Source organism: Artemia sp. Qi Xiang Cuo, chromosome 3 (genome assembly GCF_049724085.1).
Source record: "Artemia sp. Qi Xiang Cuo chromosome 3, ASM4972408v1, whole genome shotgun sequence".
Lineage (NCBI taxonomy): Eukaryota > Metazoa > Arthropoda > Branchiopoda > Anostraca > Artemiidae > Artemia > Artemia sp. Qi Xiang Cuo.
Window position 1 is genome coordinate 91,591,220 of NC_142796.1, and position 19,793 is coordinate 91,611,012.

At 39.1% G+C, this 19,793-nt stretch overlaps 1 protein-coding gene across 1 annotated transcript in view; it reads left to right on the plus strand.

The window, feature by feature from the left end:
- The first annotated feature begins 967 nt into the window (after nt 1-967).
- LOC148954743 (glucose dehydrogenase [FAD, quinone]-like) overlaps nt 968-19,793 on the plus strand; it is a 130,598-nt gene continuing 111,772 nt past the window's right edge. Inside the window, 1 exon segment of the mRNA XM_089086493.1 lies at nt 968-1,014. Within this exon segment, the coding sequence (XP_088942619.1) occupies nt 968-1,014 (47 nt within the window).

Below are 19,793 nucleotides of genomic sequence, written 5' to 3' on the forward strand. Positions count from 1 at the left end.
TTGTCCATTATTTTTGGGCTGTTTCTGAAATGACTTGTCACGGTGCGGTAAATGTCTACCAAACTTTCTGGTAAAATATTCGTAGCTGCCCATTATTTTATTTGTTGTAATGGCACAAAAGCTTACCCAGTTTCTAAAATTAACACCAACCTTCTTTAGCGATTGTGGACAACTGTCAAGACTCTGGAACACGCCTTCAGCAGTCCCATCGAGACAGGTGACAATGTCTAGGACATCTACATGTGTCTCTAGTTTCTCGTCTACAAAACTCACACACAAATAGCTAGTTGTTTGCAAATAGTATTGTCCGTTGTTTTGTCGATAATAATCTAGAACGTGGAGGCTTTGAGGTCATTTACCAGCTCTTACTGATGTTGGGGGTACAATCGCTGTCGAACAATATTTGTCACTTTCTGTTTTCCTGCCGTCACACGGTTTAGAACATTCTTCCCAACTAGGGACCTGAGAAGATGGATAAGTTTGTCTGAAAGCGAGAAAGGCAAATTGTTGGCAACAAGGAACTCTCCTGTTTTTGCCTCTGTTTGCAGAACCTTGTTATCAAACATCAAAAAATGTTTCAATAGGCTTGAATTTTCTCAATTTCAAAAATCCCCCTCCATTTCTTTGTGTTTCTTGCCCTTCATGTTCTGAATCAAAACACCTTTCCCTTCGTCACCAATATTTATTGTAGTTGTACAATACTTGCATTCTGCAATAGAGTCTGCACCAGACCGATTGGTCCCTCTACCAAGCCATTCCAAAAACTGAGCCTCTTTTTCCCATGTCACTATGTGGTTTTGTTCATATTTCTTTCGAAAAATCTTGGAGAAACTTCCAGGTTTCGTCACCGGCCTTGATTTTCTTTCTTTTTCATTATCAGTATCAATGTCACTGACTTTGTAAAACTCATCCTCCATTCCTACAGAACTATTTTTCTTCACCTGAAAAGGAAAGGCTGATCGTAACAATGGCCAGAGAATTCCCGTTTCTTGAATCTTTCCCTGCCGGATTCAGGTTTGGACAGGCTTGCAGGAGCAGTCAGTTTGTGTTTAATATTAATGATTATTATTTGTGCGTATTAATCCTGATTATTTGTTTGTTCACATTCTATCGCAAAAATTTTACTCTTTACATGTTTTCATGCCATTGTTCTTTCAAACTTAGTCAGTTTAAATGGAAGTTTTACATGGATTCTTTTGTTTTCATAATATTTGATATTAACTGAACGCTTCAAAAGAGGTTTGCAATGCGTCTTTTGTTCAACACTGCAAGTGGCAAAAAAATTAACCTCCAGTTTTTGAGATTTCAAGAATGAGAAATCTTTGCCAAATGACACCTTTTTGGATGCTCAGGGACACATTCGTGGACTAGAAAGGTGGCAACCCTGGGTGGTGGCCAAATTTTTCGTCATTCGGTATAGCAGAGAAAAGCCTTAATTCAGGTTAGAGCAGAACATGGTCTGGTAAAATTTCAGAATACCTTAGCTTCCTGAAACAGTTAAATTTTAAATTGAATTTAGAATAAAATAGAATAAATTCCCTCTGCTCTCACTCAATTGTTGGCACGTCTATTTTTCTCTGCTCTGCCTTATTCATTTGTTCTTATGTGGCAGCTTTTCCTCATTAGCCTGCCTACCAAGTAAATGGCTAAAATACTATATATTGTTGACGTAGTTTTTTCATGGAAATAAACTTAAGCTTAGTTGTACAGGGCGGGCCACAAGTCACCATACAGAGATGAACTATTTATGCTTCAATCTGAAAAAAATTTCTTTCATGCTCTACATGGTTAACAATATTTTCGAAAGTGCATTGTATTATGTTTATCATACTCTTGATGGACATAAATTAGCAAACTGTGATATGCTGTAAAAACACAAGTATCTGATCAATTTCTGGTGACCTGTTCTTTCATACTTAACTTTTTACTCAAAATAGAATAAAAGGAATATTAAGCTAGAGGTTGCCACTTAGGCGCCACCTGGGGGGGAGGATCAGGGGGGCCATGACCCTCCCATAGACTTTGAAAATTATCTTTAATTTATATTTCACAGCCACTTTCTATCTTAGTTATGTGCTATAATAAACCAGCGAGACGGGCTAACTGACAGGGTTGCCACCAGCTCAAGAAAAACATCTATGGCAAGCGTAAGAAAAAAAAATCCATGGCTTGTCAATGGCAACCCACCCCCAGGGTTGACACCAGTCGAAGAAATAAAATCCATGGCAAGCACAGTTGCCAAAGGTACGAAAACATTTTGCCGCCCGCGTCGCTCGCAGGTACGGCTCTTTGAGGACATGGATTTTCGTTCGTATAGATGCAACGCGAAAGTGCATGGTTCGCATTTTTTTTCATGTGATAGGTCGTCGAATGCGCTGGAACATTTTAACGTATCTCGCAAACCAGCAAAATTTAGAATATTCCGTCATTAGGGAGAAACCGTGAATAAATGCAAAAACCGTGAGATCGCATGTGTGTGAACCAAGAATAAAGCTAGGTTCTTACAAGAAGTAAATAACCGTAAAAGAAGTAGGAAATTACCGTAAGCACAATGCTGGTCTCAAATCAGGCTGGACCCTCGCGTCCGTTTTCTTCCGGCTGATTTCTTCGTACGGAAGAGATAGGCGATTCGGCTAGAAAACGTTTGTATGAAGAAACGTGGAGGGTGTAGCCTAATTAAATGCCTCGGCTTTCCCACTTCTGTTACGGTTATTTACTTTTGGTTCTGACCGAGCGGGATTCCGATTCGTGTCCCGAATCGACTTGCCCCTAATCGTCGCATAACATCTGGAAAATACAAAAAAAATTGTATGTATTCTATATTCTATAACCAGTATTCCAATTCCAATCAAAAATGGTTTATTCGTCAACTTCAACTAACAATAAAGATGCAAGTTTGCATAGTATAAACACTGGCTTAAACCTTGTAAATCGATATCATAATTTTAGAACATCGACTTATCTTTGGGAGTAAATTTGGCAAAACATAGAGCCAAGATTAACCATGATTTCGTGAAGAAACTTGACTCCCCTTTTTAAGGCCTTACGAACCGGCCAAATTAACGCAGCTTTCGGCAAAGTCTCTCTAAAGCTTGAGCAGACAACTAAAAGTATCTGGAACAATTAGCTGTCTAAGCTATAGAGTGTACTATCACAGTGTGGCTTCATCAGTCTGTATCAAAATTAAGGCAAGGGGAGAATTAGACGCGGCGATTCGAGTTTTTAGTTTAACTGTTTGGATGGGTGGAAGGTTCTATAGCAACTCATCCTCCAACTGCTGCCCAGACTGACCTCCATAAGCCTTTGAAGAAGACCATCGGCAGAATTGTCGAAATTTCCGCGTTTCGAAAGATATAAGTCCTCAACTGTCCAAAACTTCAGTTACTCGCTTAATGTCAGTATGAACCGAAAAACTTCTATATTATATATAAAACTTGTCTTCACATGTGAAAATATTAAAAAGCACAACTTCTGTTTGACGCTGAGACTTTTATACTACATTGAGAGATTTATACTAAGCTGAGAAATTTATACCAAATAAATAATTGAAAGCTCACTCCAGCTCTCAAGCTGTTTCCTGTCCCTTTAATTCGGCTCAAAGTACCTCTTCTCCATAATAAACGTAGAAAATCTGAACCCATAGAACGACACTCAACCATCTTAGCTCTCTTGTGCAACCATTTCCAAATTATCTTGGTGGGAGCAAAAGCAGGGGCATATTTATTGTTTTTGGGCATGGTTAAAACACGTCAAAACAAATAACATGTCAGAATTTTTGAATTTCCCGCAAATCTTCAGCACTTCAGCTGGAGCGTCATCTGTCAGAGATGTAACAGTAATGAGACAGCTGGTCCGCTAACCCATTTTGACTTGCCGTAAAGATTGGTTGTCTGAGTGGCGCACATTCCATACCATGTGAAAAAAATCCAAGTTTTCTTGAAAAATCCTTGTTTTTTTATTGAAAATCCATGGCATTTCCACAATCCATGGTAAGGGTTGAAAAATCCATGTTTTTATGGATAAACCCATGGCGGTGGCAACCCTGCTAACAGGTCGTTTTTATTTGTCACCCCTGTTCAATGTTTTGCACAGCTATTAAATAGCACTGTTTCTTTTTGATGACCTTGTTTTGAAATGTCCCGTCTTTCCCAGTCTTGTACCACCCTGATTCTACCATTAGGAGACAATCTTGTCTTGAAATGTCTAAGAGTGCGTCGATGCTATTTTATTACCCAATCTTTGACCGGTAATGTGATTTCTGAGTAGGGTTTATGCAAACCTAAACATTAGCCGGTAAGTATTTCTTTATTGTTTTTTGTGAAGAGTTCGTAAATCAAAGTATGAGTAAAAAGCAACAACAAACTTTTTATTTTTTTTTTACGGTGAAAATGCAGAAAGAAAAGGAAGAAACTGGCAATTGTGAAAGCGCTTAAACTGTCGGGTTAGTGGATATATATTGCCTCACCTGTGACAGTCCTTCGGAAACAAGCGGAATAATAACTGGCTCAGATCAACATGAAAGTTTGGTCTGCATCCCTGAACCCCTTGCGGGTTCCAGTAGCAGCAGCAGTCAAGAAACTCTCTCAGATATCTCTATGACGTGTCACAACAGACCAGCTCAACCTTTTCTTGAGAGATATCCGGCTTCCGCTTCTAACGGTAGGAAATTCAGTGCAAGTTACTATAAGACTTATGAAAGGATTGAATACTCTAAAAAACTTGTATATTCAATCCATTCATTAGCTCCAAACAAATTAACTCCTTTAAAAAATCAATGATATTACTAGCTATGATAGAAAATCACTGCCTATGATATTGCTTATATACCCTTTTAATACGTGCATGCACATAGTTTTTTGTTTAATTGAAACTCTCCCGTAACATTCCCTAAAAATTTCAACTCAATGCTCTTAGTATCATTAGTTACTGTAACTATAGCAGTAGTATTAAAAGTAGACACAAATTGTCTTCTGCAGTGGTGCCAATCCACGAAAATGTAGGGGGATGCAAGGATTTTTTTTTTTCGATTTTATTGTAATGAAGATTCCAAAAAAAAACATTGAGCAAACATACCTAAGTCAGGGGGTAGCGGCGACTTTGCTGCTTGGCAAAATCATCGACTAATCTAATCAAATCCAGTTTCTTTACTTCCTGCTTTTCAACGGCCATTATCACTAGATCACTGAGTCTCTCGTTTCCCATTGCAATCGCAGATAGTCTTTCACACGCCCTAATGCCAAGAAGAATCGTTCATTGCTGGCAGTGGTCACAGGCAAAGTAGCCACTAGCTTCATCAGTTTTAGCACTGCAAAATAGACAACTGGGAGGTCGGATAAAATTTCGATAGCGCGAAGGAAACCATTTTTGAAATATCGCTTTTTGACAGATGCAGCTTTGCAAGAAACAGCTGGGATTCTATGGCACGGTCATCGACATCAAAAATTCCTTGATAATGACACATAAGCCTTTTGACTTTTGAAAGTTCCAGAAAATCGGAACTTGAGGGGTCGAAGGCAGATAAAGTGTCAAGCAGAGGCATATTTTGCATAAAACGTTGGTCTATCTCACTCGTGAAACGGTCTATTACCCCAAAGTACAGAAGTTTACCGGAGTCTGATTGAGCTGGCTGACTGGTATTGCGTTTACCGGTTTTTGAGTTTGAAAGAAAGTCTTTGAGACGAATGGAAATGGCTTGACTTCTCTTGATTCGACCGCTGGTTTTAGATTGTGGAGATTTAGATTCCTGGACATCGTGTAAAGCCAAGAATTTAGATATGTTTTCGTTTAAGTTGCTCCATTCGTTATCATTTTTTAGCTTTTTGAGTGTCTCATATGTCACAGAAATCAGTGCAAGTGCCTTATAAATCAAAAAACTTTTGGATTGAAGTTGCTCTGATAAACAATTTACAATGACTATTACTTTTTCCATTAAGTGCAAAGTTGAGACAAAAGAGGCAGAGTTCTTTTGTCCAGTAGTCCTTTTGCCTAACGCGCTGCCTCGCCGTTGGAACTATCAGAGACTGTGGCAAGCTCAGCAACAATACAATCAAATCTTGCCTTCACCTTCGAAATAGAGCGGACAGCGTAACACCAGCGAGTCTGGACGGCCCTCTCAAGCTCCAAGACTTTTTGCCCGCTAATACGCTGGGATTCCAAAAATAGCTCGTGTCGAGTGTTGCTGCATGATATAAATGCGTAAGATCTCTGCACCACAGAGAAAAATTCTGAAAGTTCGCTAATATATTTTTGGCAGTCTGTCGAAACCAAGTTTAATCTCTGGGCGTGACAGTGTACATATTCTGCTTGAGGTACCTTCTCCCTAAAATTTGCTTGAACTCCTTTAAATTCCCCACTCATAACGGTTGCGCCGTCACGATGTATTGGGTCATACACCGCATCGAATCTGTACCATACTTTTATATAGTTTCACAAATCGAGGTGGATAAGCTCTCGGTGTCTAATTTGTGCATGTGATAGCAGCCGATTGGTCGATGGGATGGGGGGATTGAGGGAGGGGGTTACGTTGGAGGATCTTTCCATGGGGTAATATAATTTTCTATGAAGGGGGCTGCAGGTTTTCCCAGTATTATTTAAGAAACGATCGGAAATTATCTTTTTTTAAAAACAAGTTTTTTCAACTAAAAGTAAAGAACAACATTAAAACTTAAAACCAACAGAAATTATCACGTATATGAGGGGGGTTCGCTCCATCGTCAATACCTCACTCTTTACACTAAAGTATTTTTAGTACTTTCAAAAGAGCTATTTATTTTAATTAAACGGTCTTTGTGATTCAGAGGTCATCCTTAAAGAATTGGAACAAAATTCGAACTTTAGCGTAAAGACACTGACAAGGGGGGGACTCCCCTCATATACGTAATAATTTCTGTTCGTTTTAAGTTTTAATATTGCTCCTTACTTTCAATTGAAAAAAAACTTGTTTTTTTATTTAATCATAAAAGAATAGAACTTGTTGACGCCTAGATCATTTAATAACTATTAATTAAAAAAAAAATCCACAAAATAAATTTTTCAAAGAAAAGTAAAGAGCTCCATTAAACCGAAAATCAGCAAAAAAAAATCAAATAATCTACCAAGCGTGAAATAATAAATGAAACCCAAATAAATAAAACCCAAACCATCAGAAATTACAGTAAATAACCGAGTTAAACTCAAAACGAGCAGAAATTAACATGAGTTGGGCTCAAAACCCTATGTCATCCCAAGGCCAGAACATGATTTGCACTTTACTGAAAAAATATTATTTTTTTTACTTTTTATAACATTAATAAATCAAATAATATTAACATTTTGAATACTGAATATCAGCATATGTATATTAAACTGACAATGCACATTCATTTGTATTTTTTTCAGTAAAGTGCAAATCATGTTCTACCCTTGGGGATAAGTATGAGTAGGGGTTTTGAACCCTACTCATATTAATTTCTGATTGTTTTGTATTTTGTTCAAGATTATCAGAAGCGTCAAGGGAAAGGGGGTGAGGGATGATGAAACACACTTTGTTTGGGTATTTTCATTGATGAAGATCATTTTCACTGAAACAATCATCTCCTGTCCATATTTAGATTTTGCAAAACACATTTCACATATCCCTAGTTATTCTTTTTTACGCTGCCTTCATTTTCTTAGGCATTTAATTAGGCTAGACCCTCCACGTTTCTTCATGCATACGTTTTATATATATATATATATATATATATATATATATATATATATATATATATATATATATATATATATATATATATATATATATATATATATATATATATATATATATATATATATATATATACAAATGTAGGTATTAGAGGTCAACCCTCTCACGTCCACCATTTCCCCAAACACATCCAATCTAAATTTTGAGATAGCTATTTTGTTCAACGTAGTTGAAAGTTCTGGAAAGTATGTCTTTGAGGATGACCCCCCCCCCCTCAAAGCCCTCAGGGCAAGGGTTGTAAGTTATGCTTTGGGGGCATATAAGGTTTTTATAGAAAGTGTTGTTCTAAAAACTTCAAAAAGGGCTCATTCAATAGGAATTTGAAAGGGATAGTGCCCTTTTTAATAGTCGAAAGTGATTGGCGGTCAACTAACCCCCCTCTTAAGCCAACCATTTCCCAAAACACATCCAATCAAAATTTTGAGATAGCCATTTTCTTCAACGTAGTTGAAAGGTCCGGAAATTATATCTTTGAGGATGACAAACCCCCAACAGGCCCCAGGGCAAAGATTGTAAGTTATTGCCTGGGGGTATCTAAGGTTTTTATAGAAAGCATTGTTGTGGAAATTAAAAAAGGCCTTATTCAATTGGGAATCGAGAGTTGAAAGGTCTGGAAATTATATCTTTGAGCCATTTTGTTCAACATAGTTAAAAGTTTTGGAAATTCGAACTAGAATCGGAGGACGAATACCCCCCCCAAGTAGTTTCCCAACTACCTTCAACGTAGTTGAAGGATCCGGAAATTATATCTTCGAGTATGAAGCCCTACCCCAAAACCATCCGGGCTAAGATTGTAAGCTATGCCCTAGGGGTACATAAGGTTTTTATAGAAAGCGTTATTGTAAAAACTTCAAAAAGGGCCCATTCTATTAGAAATTCAGAGGGCTATTGCCTTTTTTAATTGTCGAAAGTAATCGGAAGGAACCCCCCCCCCTTCAAGGCCATCATTTCCCCAAACACTAGCGATCATTATTTTGATATGGCCATTTTTTTCAACGTAGTTGAAAGGTCTGGAAATTAATTCTTTGCGGATGAACCCCCCCCCCTACCCATAGCCCTCAGGAGAAGGGTTGTAAGTTATAACCTTGGGGCATATAAGATTTCTTAGAATGTTTTGTCGTAGAAGCTTCAAAAAGGGCTCATTCGATTGGAAGTTGAAAGGGCTAGTACCCTTTTTAATATTCGAAAGTTATTGGAAAAAGTTATTTATAGAAAGGTTATTTAAAGATTTTTATAGAAAGTGTTGTTGTAGAAACTTAAAAAAGGGCCCCCTCCCGCCCTTAGGGCTAAGGTTTTAGGGTATGCCCTGGAGGCATATAAGTTTTTCACAGAAAACCTTGTTGTAAAACTTCAAATAGGGCTTATTCGATTGGAAATTGTGAGGGCTATTGCCCTTCTTAATAATCGGAAGTAATCGGAGTGAAAATCATCCCCCCCCCCTCCGCCCATCATATACCCAACCACTTCCGATCAATGTTTTGATATAGCCATTTTGTTGAACGTAGTTCAGCATTCCACCCTCCCCCTCCCCACGCCCATCGTTTACCCAAACACTTCCGATCAATATTTTGATGTGGCCGTTTTGTTCAACATGGTTGAAAGGTCAGGAAATTATATCTTTGAGGATGAGCCGCCCCATAGCCCCCCCATAGAAACTTCAAAAAGGGCTCATTCAATTGGAATTTGAAATAGCTAGTGCCCTTATTATAGTCTAAAGTGACTGGTGGGCAACTAACCCCCCTCTTAAGCCAACCATTTCCCAAAACACATCCAATCAAAATTTTGAGATAGCCATTTTCTTCAACGTAGTTGAAAGGTCCGGAAATTATATCTTTGAGGATGACAAACCCCCAACAGGCCCCAGGGCAAAGATTGTAAGTTACTGCCTGGGGGCATCTAAGGTTTTTATGGAAAACATTGTTGTAGAAAAATTAAAAAAGGCATTATTCAATTGGGAAGTGAGAGGAATAGTGCCCTTATTAATAGTCAAAAGCAATTGGAGGGCGAATGCCACCTCCCAACGCCCATCATCTTCCAAACGCCTCCGTTCAACATTTTGATATAGCCATTCTTATAGTATGATAACCCGTCGCCCTTAGGACTAAGGTTTTAGGTTATGCCCTGGGGGCATATAAAGTTTTTACAGAAAGCTTGGTTGTAAAAACTTCAAAGATGACTCATTCAATTGGAAATTGAGAGGGCTATTGCCCTTTTTAATAATCGACAAAAATCGGAGGGAAAATCACCACCCACGCCCATTATTCCCCAAACAGTTCCGATCAACATTTTGATATGGCCATTTTGTTCAACGTAGTTGAAAGGTCTGGAAATTATGTATTTGAGGATGGCAACCCCCTCACAGTCCTCAGGTCAAGGACTGTAAGTTATGCCCTGGGGCATATAAGATTTTTATAGAAAGTGTTGGCGTACAAACTTCAGAAATTGCTTATTCGGTTAGAAATTGAAAGGGCTTGTACCCTTTTTATTATTCGAAAGTTATTGGAGGGCAACTAGCCGCTCTCTCACGCACACCATTTCCCTAAACACATCCAATCAAAATTTTGAGATAACAAGTTTGTTCAATGCGTTGAAAATTCTGGAAAGTAGGTGTTTGAGGATGACAACCCCCCCCCTCCCCCCACACTCCTCAGGGCAAGGGTTTTAAGTTATGCCCTGGGGGCATATAAGGTTTTATAGAACGCGTTGTCGTAGAAACTTCAAAATGGGCTCTTTCAATTGGAAATTGAAAGGGTTAGTACCTGTTTTAATAGTCAAAAGTGATTAGAGGGCAACTAATCCCCCTCTGACGCTCACCATTCCCCCAAACACGTGCAGTCAAAATTTTGAGGTAACCATTATCTGCAGCGTAGTTGAAATGTCCGGAAATTATGTCTTTGAGGGTGACAAACCCCCAACAAGGCCCACGGCAAAGATTGTAAGTTATTGCCTGGGGGCATCTAAGGTTTTTATAGAAAGTATTGTCGTAGAAAATTCAAAAAATACTTATTCAATTGGGAATTGTGAGGGATAGTGCCCTTATTAATAGACAAAAGCAATTGGAAGGCGTATGCCCCCTCCCAACGCCCATCATCTTCCAAACACTTCCGATCAACATTTTGATATAGCCATTTTGTTGAATGTAGTTAAAGGATTTGGAAATTATGTCCTATAGTATGGCAACCCCCCCCCCCCCCCCGCCCTTAGGGCTAAGGTTGTAGGTTATTCCTTCGGGGCATATAAGGTTTTTACAGAAAGCGTTGCTGTAAAAGCTTGAAATAGGGCTCATTCGATTCGAAATTGAGAGGGCTATTGCCCTTTTTGATAATCGAAAGTAATCAGAGGGAAAATCCCCCACCCCCACGCTCATCATTTCCTAAACACATCCTATCAACATTTTGATATGGTCATTTTGTTCAACGTAGTTGAAAGGTCTAGAAATTATATCTTTGAGGATGAACCCCCTCCCCTCCCAATAGTTCTCAAGACAGGGGTTGTAAGTTGTGCCCTTTGGGTATATAAGGTTTTTATAGAAATTATTGTCGTAGAAGCTTCAAAAAGAGCTCATTCAATTGAAAATTTGGAGGACTAGTGCCTTTTTCATTAGGCGAAGGTGATAAGAGAGCAAATAACCCCCCCCCCCCTCTTGTCCATCATTTCCCCAAACAATTATAATAAAAATTTTGTTCCGTGTTTAGAGTTTCGGTTACTATTGAGCCGGGTCGCTCCTTACTTACAGTTCGTTACCACGAACTGTTTGATACAAACTACCAGAGCCTGAAGATGAGGGTTATAAGTTATGCCCCTGGGACATTTACGGCTCTTGGAATTTCTTGGAATTTGGAAAATTGGAATTTCTAGTTCCCTTTTAAAAGTCAATAGCACTGGAAGTCAAGTAGCACCCTCCCCCTCCCCCAACTGCCCCTCTTTTCACCAAATAATCTGATTGAAATTGTGCGATAGCAATTTTGTTTAAAATAGTCCAAAGAACATATAATAATGCTTCCAGGGTTGCCCCCCCCCAAGAGCCCTAGTGCAAGGGATTTAAGTTATGCCCTTGGGGCATATAAGGTTTTTACTGAAAGGTTTGTTGTAAAAACTTCAAATTGGACTCATTGGATTGGAAATTGGGAGGGATCTTGCCCTATTTAATAGTCGAAATTGATCGGAGGGAAAATCATCCCCCACGCCTATCATTTCCTCAAATATTCCCGATCAACGTTTTGATATGGCCATTTTGTTCAGCGTAGTTGAAAGGTCTGGAAATTATGTCTTTGAGGATGTCAACCCCCTCACAGCCCTCAGATCAAGGGTTCTAAGTTATGGCCTGGGGCATATAAGGTTTTTATAGAAAGTGTTGCCGTACAAACTTCAGAAAGGGCTTATTCGATTAGAAATTGAAAAGGCTAGTACCCTTTTTAATACTCGAAAGTTATTGGAGGGCAACTAACCGCGCTCTCACGCCCACCATTTCCCCAAACACATCCAATCAAAACTTTGAGATAGCTATTTTGTTCAACTTAGTTGAAAGTTCTGGAAAGTAGGTCTTTGAGGATGACAACCCCCCACCTCCCCCACCACAGTCCTCCGGGCAAGGGTTTTAAGCTATGCCCTGGGGGCATATAAGGTTTTTATAGAAAGCGTTGTCGTAGAAACTTCGAAAAGGGCTCTTTCCATTGGAAATTCAAAGGGCTAGTGGCCTTTTTACTAGTCGAAAGTGATTGGAGGGCAACTAATCCCCCTCTCGTGCCCACCATTTCCCAAAACACATCCAATCAAAATTTTGAGATAGCCATTTTCTTCAACGTAGTTGAAAGGTCCGGAAATTATATCTTTGAGGATGACAAACCCCCAACAGGCCCCAGGGCAAAGATTGTAAGTTATTGCCTGGGGGTATCTAAGGTTTTTATAGAAAGCATTGTATTAGAAAATTAAAAAAGGCCTTATTCAATTGGGAAGTGAGAGGGATAGTGCCCTTATTAATAGACAAAGCAATTGGAAGGCGAATACCCCCTCCCAACTCCCATCATCTTCAAAACACTTCCGATCAACATTTTGATATAGCCGTTTTGTTGAATGTAGTTAAAGGATCCGGGAATTACGTCTTATAGTATGAACCCCCCCCCCCACCGCCCTTGGGGCTAAGGTTGTAGGTTATTCCCTGGGGGCATATAAGGTTTTTAAAGAAAGCGTCGTTGTAAAAACTTGAAAAGGGCTCATTCGATTGGAAATTGAGGGGGCTATTGCCCTTTTTAATAACCGAAAGTAATCAGAGGGAACCCCCCCCCCCACGCCTATCATTTCCCTAAACACTTCCGATCAACATTTTGATATATCCGTTTTGTTCAACGTAGTTAAAAGGTCTGGAAATTATGTCTTTGAGGATGACAACCCCCCCCCCCATAGCCCTCAAGTCAAGGGTCGTAAGTTGTGCCCTCTGGGCATGTAAGGTTTTTATTGAAAGTGTTGTCGTAGAAGCTTCAAAAAGGGCTCATTCGATTGGAAATTTGGAGGACTAGTGCCTTTTTCATTAGGCGAAGGTGTTAAGAGAGCAAATGACCCCCCCCCCCCTATTGCCCATCTCTTACCCAAACAATTATAATAAAAATTTTGAGATAGCCGTTTTGTTCAACGTATTTGAAAGGTCCGGAAATTATGTTTTTGAGGATTAGGTGTGCTCTGATCACTCTGACTCTTAAAAAGAGCACTGAAATTATTATTACAAATCCAATGAGTCCCCTCCAAAGCATATACGACAACCCTTTTTATAAGAAAGATGTTTGCTCTCGAATCACTTTGACTCTTAAAAAGGGCCCTATAACTTCCAATTTCAAATCAAATAAGCCCTATCTGATGTTTATACGATCGTCCATTCTATAAAAACCTTATGTACCCTCAAAAAATAACTTAAAACCTTATCCCCAGGGCACTGAGGGATTGTGTCATCCCTAGAGACATTATTATATGTTCTTTAGACTATTCTGAAAAAAATCGCTATCTCATAATTTCAATCAGATGCGTCTGGTGAAAGGAAGAGTTTAACGGGAGGGGTGGGGCTGAATACCCTCCTTCACTTTTTATGCTTAAAAAGGAACTAGAACTTCCAATTTTCAACAAATTGAGCCTCTTCTAAAGTTAAACAACCATCCCTTCCATTAAAGCCTTAAATTCCCCCCGGGCAAAACTTAAAACCCTTAAAACCCGGGCAAAAAAAAGTTTTTTTTAAACTGAAAGTAAGGAGCGACAGTAGAAGGGCCTTATTGACTCCAACGATTCACCCCTGCTGCCACCTATAACTTTTTTGCACCCCAAATAAGGGCATAGAGTCCCCAGGGAGAACACGTGGTTAATGGGGTCAATGACCTAAATTTCCAAAGTGTCAACAACAACAACATCGACCTTGACATTCGCTGAGAGCGTGCACTTACAGCAACAACAACATCGACCTTGGAACACCTGTGCTGTCGACCTCAATTCACCTATCGTGAATCAATAATTCCCCTTAGAAACAACAAATTAATTCCCCTTTCTTGACAGATCAATCAACCAATGACATCATCTGTCAGACTTTAAAAATTTTCGCCTAGAAACGATTCTCCAGGAATAGATCCAAGTCATTAATGTCTTTGCCTCGGAAACAACTCTTTTGGTCGAACTCCAAAGGATATTAATAGCCAAAGGCCATGGAAACAATTCTCCAAGAAACATCTTAGCGATGAATTGTTTTAGCGCGGGAATCAGGTTTCTTATTAATTTGAAATGCATTAGCGCAGAGATGCCAAAAACAAAAGGAACACGCTGAATTACGTTTAGGGATGATTTGGGCGAAACTGTTTTAGACAGGTTATGGAACTATTTCGGCGAAACAGTTAGAGACATTTTGAAAGAAGATTTTTGGAAAGGTTTTAGAAGAGAATTTGAGGGTGAAACTCTGTGGTCGTTATAATACACAAGTTCCATTTGAACAGTGTTGTGAGGTCCTTTACCCCAACCCCAAAGGGTTCCGATCCCCCACCCCAACCCCGAAGGAAGCGCTCGCTCCTCAAAGGTCCCCCAAGCTCCCAAAGAGCCCCAGTCCCACAAACGCCCTCCTCAGACCCTCAAAGGCCCTCCACTGGTCCTCAACGGGCCCCCGGACCCCCAAAGAGCACCCCCGAACCCCAAGGCCCTCCCCCCAGTCCGCACATTTCCCCTCGACCCGAGACGTGCCGCGGGGCCGGAGAGCGCCGCCGGGGGATGCGCCACAGGGGGCTTCGCCATGGGTCGGGGGAAGCGACACAGGGAGGCGCCGCCGGAAAGCGCCGCAAATAGGTACCACAGGGATGCACCGCAGGGGATGCGCCGAAGGGATGCGCCGCAGGGATGCGCCGCAGGGATGCGCCGCAGGAATGTGCCACAGGAATGCGCCGCAGGAATGCGCCGCAGGGATGCGCCGCAAAAAGTAAACTAAAAAGTAAAAATTTCGAAATGTTATCACCCAAACGCCCTCCTCAGACCCCCAAAGGCCCTCCCCTGGTCCTCAAAGGTCCCCCGGGCTCCCAAAGGGCCAACCGGCCCCCAAGGGCCCCCCGGACCCCCCCAAGGTCCTCCCCCCGGTCCCCAAAGGTCCACTGGGCCCCCAAAAGACCACCCAATCCTCAAGGGCCCCGGATCCCCAAAGGCCCTCCCTGGGCCCCAAAGGCCCTCCCCCGGTCCCCATACATGCACACAAAAACTTACACACACACAAAAACTTACACACACACACAAAAACTTACACACACACACTAAAACTTAAATACACACACACACGAAAACTTACACACACGCCAAAACTTACACACACACACACAAAAAATTACAAACACACACACACAAAGAAACTTACACAATCACACTAAAACTAACAAGCACACAAAAACTTACATTCACAAAAAAACTTACACACACACACACACACACAAAAAACTTAAACACAAACCCACACACGAACAAACAAACACACCAGCAAAAACTCAAACACGCACCAACAAATACACACACACACAAAAACTTACACACACGCACAAAAACTTACACACACACACAAAAACATACAAACACACACACAAGAAAACAAACACACACACACCAAAACAAACACACACACACACAAAAATACACACACACACACACACACAAACTAACACATACACACACAAAAAACTTACATACACACAAAAAAGCTTAGACACACAAAAACTTACACACACACACACAAAAACTTAGACCTACATGCAAAAACATACATGTACACAAAAACTTACACACACACAAAAACTAACACACATGCACAAAAACTTCCAGACACACAAACACACTTACACACACACACACATTAAAAATTAAACACAAACGCAAAAAATAAAAAACACACGACAAAAAAAACAAACACACACAAAAAAACTTACACACACACACACACAAAAAAACTAAAACATTAACACTAAAACTTAGATGAACACAAAAAATTACACACACACACACACACAAAACATACACACACACACACACACGAAAACTCACACACACACGCCAAAACTTACACACACACAAAAACTTACACACACACACACACACACAAAACCTTAAAAATTAACACAAAAAAAATCACACACACGCACAAAAACTATCACACACACACACACACACACACAAAACTTACATACACAAACATTAAAACTAAAACACACACGACAAAACTGACACACACAAAAACTAACACACAGACACACACACACACAAAAAGATACACATGAAAACGAAAACTTACATTCAAACAAAAACTAAAAAGCACAAAAAAACTTACACACACACACACACACACAAAAAAAACACACAAAAACACACGAAAAAAAACAAAAAAACGAAAAAAATAAAAAAAACACAAAAAATTAAAAAAACAAACAAACACAAAAAAAAACTTACACATGAACACAAAAAACTCACACACACACGCACAAAAACTTACACACACACACACACACAAAACTTACACACACAAAAAATAAAACTTACAAACACACGCCCAAACTAACAAACACAAAAAATTACACATTCACAAGAAAACTTACACACACACACACGAAAACTAACACACACACTCATAAACTAGCACACACACACACACACACACACAAACTTACACACACACAAAAAATAACACATCCACACGAAAACTTACAATGCACACAAAAACTTACATGTACATAAAAACTTACACACACACACACACACACACACAAAACTTACACACACACGCACACACACGAAAACTCACACACACACGCCAAAACTTACACACACACAAAAACTTACACACACACACACACACATAAAAAGAAAAAAGAAAAAGAACACAAAAAAAACTCACAAACATACTCAAAAAAACAAAAAAACAAGCAAACACCCACAAAAAAAAAAAAAAAACACAAAACAAAAAACAAACACACAAAAAAAAAAAAAAAAACAAAAAAAAATACACACACAAACAAACACACAAACTTACACACACACACAAAAAAAAACTTACACACACACACACACAAACTTACACAAACAAACCAAAAACTTATATCCACACGCAATAGCTTAGACACACAAAAACTTACACGCACACACAAAAACTTACACCCACACGCAAAAACTTACATGCGCGCAAAAAATTACATGCACACAAAAACTTACACACACACAAAAACTTATACACACTCACAAAAACTTACACACACACACAAAACTTACACACACACACACACTAAAACTTACACACACACGCAAAAAATTACACACACACACAAACAATTACACACACACACACACACACACACAAACAAACACAAACACACAAAAACAAAACTTACACACACACACAAACACACACAAAAATAAACAAAACCAATCAAACTTACACCCACACACAAAAGAATAGACACACACTAAAATACACACACACACAAAAAATAACACGCACACACAAAAGCTTAGACACACAAAAACTTACACACACACACACAAAAACTTAGACCCACACTCAAAAACTTACATTTACACAAAAACTTACACACACAAAAAAAATTACACACACGCAAAAAAACATACACACACATACAAACACATACAAACACACAAACAAGAAAACTAACACACACACGCCAAAAATAAAACACAAACGCAAAAACTAAAAAACACACACACAAAAAATTACACACACACACACACAAAAAAACTTACACATGCACACGAAAACTTAGATGCAAACAAAAACTTACACACACACACACACAAAACTTACAAACACACACACACACACACGAAAACTAACACACACACGCACAAAACATACACACACACAAAAACTTACACACACACACACACACACAAAAACTTACACATGAACACAAAAAACTCACACACACACGCACAAAAACTTGCACACACACACACACACACACACAAAACTTAAACACACACACACGAAAACTTACACACACACTCCAAAACTTAAACACACAAAAAATTACACACACACACACACACACACACAAACTAACACATGCACACGAAAACTAACATGCACACAAAAACTGACATGCACACAAAAACTTACACACACACAAAACTCACACAAACACACACACTAAAACACACACACACACTCCAAAACTTACACACACACAAAAACATACACACACACACACACACACAAAAACTTACACATGAACACAAAAAATTCACACACACACGCACAAAAACTTACACACACACACACACACAAAAATTACACAAAAACACAACAAAAATAACACACACACCACAAAAATAACAAACACAAAAACTTAAACATGCACAAGAAAACTTACACACACACACACGAAAACTTACACACACACGCCTAAACTTGCACACACACACACACACACACACTTACACACACACACACACACAAAAACTTACACATGCACACGAAAACTTACATGCACACAAAAACTTACATGCACACAAAAAATTACACACACACACACACACACACACACGAAAACTCACACACACACGCCAAAACTGACACACACACAAAAACTTACACACACACACACACACAAACAAAAACTTACAAATTAACACAAAAAAACTCACACACACACGCACAAAAACTTACACACACACACACACACAAAAAAATAACACACACACACACTAAAACTTATACACAAACCCAAAAACTTACACACACAAAAACTTACACACACACACACACACACAAACTTACACACACACACAAAAAAAACTTACACACACACACACACAAACTTACACAAACAAACCAAAAACTTATATCCACACGCAATAGCTTAGACACACAAAAACTTAGACGCACACACAAAAACTTACACCAACACGCAAAAACTTACATGCACACAAAAACTTACATGCACACAAAAACTTACACACACACACAAAAACTTACACACACACACAAAAACTTACACACACACACAAAACTTAAACACACACACACACAAAAACTTACACACACACCCCAAAACTTAAACACACACAAAAAAACTCACACACACACACACATACACACACACACACACACACAAAAAAAAACTTACACACACACAAAAACACACACAAACTTACAAACACACACAAAAACTAACACCCACACACAAAAGCTTAGACACACAAAAACTAACACACACACACAAAAACTGACACCCACACGCAAAAACTAACATGCACACAAAAACTTACATGCACACAAAAACTTACACACACACACACACACACAAAACATAAACACACACACAAAAACAAACACACACACACAAAAACTAACACACACACACAAACATACACACACACACACACACACACAAAAAATAAAACAAGCACAATAAAACATACACTAACACAAAAAAATAAACACACACACACATGAAAACTAACACACACACACTTCAAAACTTAAACACAAAAAAGATAACACGCACACAAAATTACACACACACACAAACAAAAACTTAAA